Here is a 5,662-nt window from a genome sequence, read left to right on the forward strand (position 1 = left end):
CACGGTGGCTGCCAGAATTTCAGAGGACTGTGACATAGATGTTAAAATTGATCCTGTAACTAGAATGGAAATAAAATTTCAGATGAATGCTTTTCATGAACATTCTGAAGATGAATTTAATGTAGAGTCCAGGGAAATGAAGTATGATTCAATCACTTTTCTACATCATGATTATTGATGATCAAGTAAAAGCTTTAAAATGTGCATCTGCTGCCTAATTCAGAGAAGGCAATGGCACCCCACTCCAGTACTCTTGCCTGGAAAATCCCATGGATGGAGGAGCCTGGTGGGCTGCAGTCCATGGGGTCGCTAAGAGTCAGACACGACTAAGCGACTTCACTTTCCCTTTTCACTTTCATGCATTGGAGAAGGAAATGGGAACCCACTCCAGTGTTCTTGCCTGGAGAATCCCAGGGACAGGGGAGCCTGGTGGGCTGCCGTCTATGGGGTTGCACAGAGTCGGACATGACTGAAGCAACTTAGCAGCAGCAGCAGCCGCTTCCTGATTCACTACTTTATTCTACATAGCTTGTTGAAATTTATTTTTATATTCTATTCCTCAGATTAAACACTTATAATCTATTAATACAGACTTCTTATGTATCTGAAGATAGTGATGAAAAATCATTCTGCAATAACAACATTCATCCTACTAGGATTAACAGACGACCCAAGACTACAGGTTTTTTTTTCAGCGTTTCTGTTTCTCACCTACACTTCCACTGTTGCTGGAAATCTAGTCATTATCCTCCTCACTCTGGTGAGCTCTCACCTTAAAACACCCATGTACTTTTTCCTTCAGAATTTCTCCATCTTAGAAATAATCTTTACAACTGTCTGTGTTCCTCGATTCCTGTACAGCATGACCACTGGAGACAAACAAGTGACCTATAATGCTTGTGCCATCCAGTTATTTTTTGTCATCCTCATCGGGGCAACAGAATTTTTTCTTCTAACTGCCATGTCCTATGACCGCTATGTGGCCATCTGCAAGCCCCTGCACTACAGCACCATCATGAGTGAAAAGGTCTGCACCATTCTGGTCCTTTGCTCTTGGCTGATTGGGTTAATTGTCATACTCCCACCACTTAGCCTGGGAGTTCAGCTAGATTTCTGTAACTCCAATCTCATTGATCATTTTGGCTGTGATGCATCTCCTCTTCTAAAGATTGTGTGCTCAGACACTCAATTTATAGAGCAACTTGTTTTAATCATGGCAGTGCTGACCCTGATACTCACACTAGTCTGTGTAATTGTGTCTTACATGTACATCATCAAGACTATTCTAACACTCCCTTCGGCTCAGCAAAGAAAAAAGGCTTTCTCTACTTGTTCCTCCCATATGATAGTAGTTTCCATCACTTATGGGAGTTGCATCTTTATCTATATCAAACCAGCAAAGGAAGGTGTGGCCATTAATAAGGTGGTGGCCCTTCTCAACACTTCCATTATCCCTTTGATGAACCCTTTCATTTATACTCTACGGAATAAGCAAGTCAAACAAGCCTTCAGGGACTCTATTAAAAAAACAGCATTTCTTTCCAAAAATTAGGTGACTAAAAATATTTTATAAAGTAAAAATATATACATATATTTCATCTTTTACTATGTGTTCTAATTCAGATCTACAGAGCAGAACTAAAGGTACAGTGTGATTAATCACTGAAATTTCTTTTTTATTTCTCTGAGAACCATGGCCTGAAAGAAGTGTTATGGCCTTAATTCTAATAGGCCTTCATTCCTTATGGCTTACTTTCATAAGTAGGAATGAATATAGATTTCCAGAATCTATACAACCCCTCACCATCCTGATAGCTGAACCACAGAAAGATGTAACAAAAATATGAGATGGATTTTTTTCTGTTCATTCCTCTAGTTTTACAGCTCTTTGGGGGCAAAATTATTTATCTTAGGATTCCTTCCTGATTTAGCATCCACTATCAAGAATAAAAAGTTGGCCTTCCCTGGTGGCTCAAGTGGTAAAGAATCTGCCTGCCAATGCAGGAGAGACAGGTTAGATCCCTGGTCTGGGAAGAACCCACATGTCGTGGTGCAACTAAGCCTGTGTGCCGCAACTAAGCCTGTGTGCCGCAACTATTGAGCCTGTGCTCTAGAGCCCAGAAGCTACAACTACTGAGCCTACAAACTGAAATTACTGAAGCCTGTGCCCTAGAGCCTATGCTCTGCAACAAAGGAAGTCAAGGCAATGAGAAGCCTGTGCACCACAATGAAGAATAGCCCCCACTTGTTAGCGAAAAGCCTGCACAGCAACAAAGACCCAGCACAGCAAAAAACAAATAAATAAAAGAATAGGTAGATGAAATTTTTCTAATCTTGTTTTTTATAATGCACCCCACCTTGCTACAGACTAAAATGGAACTATTTCATTATACTTGATGTTAAACTGTTTTGATGTTTTAATTTTTTTATTTTTGGCATTACTGCCCTTTGTTTTGTTTTTTTTCCAGTTTCATTTATATATATATTAGCAAATAGCATTGGTATTAGCTTAAGTTATACAACATTATGATTTGATATATGTATATATTGAGAAATGGTTACCACAATAATTTTAGATAACATCTACCACCTCACATAATTACAGTTTCTATGTGATGAGATCACTTTAAGATGTTGTTTCTTGGCAACTTTTACATAAACTACAGAGTATTTTTAACTCAAGTCACCATAGTGTACATTACATCCTCAGGACATATTTATCTTATGACCAGAATTTTGTACCCTTGACACCCTTTACGCATTTCCCTCAGCCTTGGCCAACCACCAATCTGTTCTCTGTTCCTATGCATTTGATCTTTTTAGATTCCACACACAGGTGATATCATACAGTATTTGTCTTCCTTCCTCTGTTGTACTTATTTTCCTTAGCATAATGCCCTCAAGGTCCATCCATGTTGTCGAAATGGCAGAATTTCCTTCTTTTTATGATTGAATGATATTCCTTTCTATATATACCACCTCTTCTTTATCCATTCTAGACTATCTATGGATACTTAGGTTGTTTACATGTTTGGGGCTATTTTAAATAATGCCACAAGAAACTTGGGAGTGCAAATATCTCAATGAAATATGTAATTCCATTTCCTTCAATTACATAACCAGAAGAGGGACTACTGGATCATAATATATTTCTATTGTATATTATAAAGCTATTTTTATATTTAATATATATATTATAGTACTAAACAGAGTGCCAAGGTTCCCTTTTCCCACATACTTACCAATACTTATCTTTTTATTATAATTTTATTGTTATTGTTATTATAGCCATTCTAACAGGTCTGAGGTGAAATTTCATTGAAGTTTTGATTTGCATTTCCCTGATAATTAGTGATATTAAGCACCTTTTCATGTACCTGCTGGCTATTTTATATCTTCTTAGGAAAAATGTATATTCAAGTTCTCTGCCCATTTTTTGTTTAAGTTGTTGAGATATCTTTACTATTAAATTGTACAAGTTCCTTGTATATTTAGGCTAAGAACCCTTTTTCAGATATATGCTTGCAAACATTTTATCCCATTCCACAGGTTGTGTTTTCACTTTGTTTATTCTTTCCTTTTCAGTACAGAAGCTTTTTAGTTTGATTTAGCTTCTTATTTAATTTTGCTTTTGTTGCTTGAGCTTTTGGTGTCATAATCAAAAAAATCATTGCCATTATCAAGGAGCTTTCCCCCTACACTTTATTCTAAGAGTTTTACACATTCAGGTCTTAATATATAAGTCATAAATTAATTTTGATTTGATTTTTGTTTTTGTTTTGTGTGTGTGTGTGTCTTTAAAATTTTTATTTATACTTATTTTATTCAATTATCTTTTTTTAATTTTATTTTTAAAATTTACAATATTGTATTAGTTTTGCCAAATATCAAAATGAATCCGCCACAGGTATACCTGTGTTCCCCATCCTGAACCCTCCTCCCTCCTCCCTCCCCAAACCCTCTTTCTGGGTCGTCCCAGTGCACCAGCCCCAAGCATCCAGTATCATGCATCGAACCTGGACTGGTGACTCGTTTCATACATGATATTATACGTGTTTCAATGGGTCTAGTTTCACTCTTTTGCATGTGGATATACAGCTTATCCCTTCATTTATTGAAGAGTCTATTATTTCCCCATTGTGGGTGACCACCTATTTTAGTCCTACAGACAGTATGGTCATCTAAACAACAATAAAGATCTCTTCAGATCAAACATTTCCACTCTTCTGGCCACTATGATAATGACACTTATTTTATCTGTTATTTTATAGTTAAGTGATGCCACCTGATGCCTACACTACAGGTTTCCATAATGACACTTATTTTATCTGTTATTTTATAGTTAAGTGATGCCACCTGATGCCTACACTACAGGTTTCCATAATGACACTTATTTTATCTGTTATTTTATAGTTAAGTGATGCCACCTGATGCCTACACTACAGGTTTCCATAATGACACTTATTTTATCTGTTATTTTATAGTTAAGTGATGCCACCTGATGCCTACACTACAGGTTTCCATCATTCCATTGAATTCAGGGAGCTCTTTTTGATAGCAATATTTCCCATTGTCATCCCTTGCCTTCAAAGAATATTCACTACAGAGTACTTCAGGAAGCCAAGTCTCCTCATCAACAATGTATTTCGCAGAAGCTGATGAATGGAATGTACCCTAGAACCTCCAGGGCCATTCTTATACAGTAGGCAAGGAAGTCTTACATAATAAATCTACTTCAGTATTCCAGTCTCCCTAAGTTTTTGGATGCATCCTCAATACCATAAAGAATAAGTTTTGGAATTTCAACTTCATCCAGTGTAGGGAGTCGATGGGTACTGGGGAAATGAACACATTTTCAATAGGTTTCCCATATTTTTCTACATTTTCTTCTTTTTGTCCCCCTTTTCTACAAGGATGGTGCTTAAAAATATTAATGTACATTTAATTTGCACATAGAGTCCTGTCCAAACATTTTAGAGGGCAGAACTTGAAAATATAAAACTGTTTCTAAATAATTTAAATATTAAATATTACCAGAATAAACTTAAAGATACTTCATAAAGATACAGATACATCCAGGCTTCCAGAAGACAAAATCCATAATGTCTGACATAATAAAAATCACCAGACATTCAAAGAAGCTGAAAATCCAGCATATAATGAGAACAATGAATAAAAATGGACCCCCAAAATGACATAGATAATATAATTAAAATAGAATATAGCTAAAATAGCAATATAACTATACCCAGTAGGTTGAAGACTATAGAAAAAGAATATTTTAAGTAAAAATATTAAAATTATTTAAAATATTCAAATCAAACTTACAGATATTAAAACTGCACCATTAAGAAAAATAAGCATTGAGTAGTTTTAATATTAATTAAATATTACAGAAGAAAAATTTTGTTAACTGGAAGAAACAGCAATAAAAGTTCTCTACATAAAACATGCAAAGAAATAGATCATTAAGCAAAATTAACAGAGCATCAGGAAACTGTGAGATAAATTCAAGAGGCCTTATACGTTGTATAGAGTCTCCTTTTAAAACTAGAAAGGACTGAAAAAGTTTTTGAAGAAATGAGCAGGTGACATCAGCAAAATAGTGGAGTGAAAAATAACATTGTCTCTCCCCTTAAATCTACAACCAGTAAAACATCCA

At 35.6% G+C, this 5,662-nt stretch overlaps 1 protein-coding gene across 1 annotated transcript; it reads left to right on the forward strand.

Annotated features, from left to right (window-relative positions):
- Window positions 1-616: 616 nt before the first annotated feature.
- On the forward strand, window positions 617-1,552 carry LOC104988033 (olfactory receptor 6C2-like). Its single transcript, XM_010839167.1, has one exon. It carries the CDS (start codon window positions 617-619, stop codon window positions 1,550-1,552), a length of 936 nt encoding a protein of 311 aa, XP_010837469.1.
- Window positions 1,553-5,662: the final 4,110 nt, after the last annotated feature.

This window comes from Bison bison, unplaced genomic scaffold (assembly GCF_000754665.1).
Source record: "Bison bison bison isolate TAMUID 2011002044 unplaced genomic scaffold, Bison_UMD1.0 scf7180017864115, whole genome shotgun sequence".
Classification (NCBI taxonomy): Eukaryota; Metazoa; Chordata; class Mammalia; order Artiodactyla; family Bovidae; genus Bison; species Bison bison.

Excerpts from the sequence above, each read along its gene's own strand:
- LOC104988033 (XM_010839167.1), top strand. The coding sequence starts at position 617 with ATGAAAAATCATTCTGCAATAACAACATTCATCCTACTAGGATTAACA.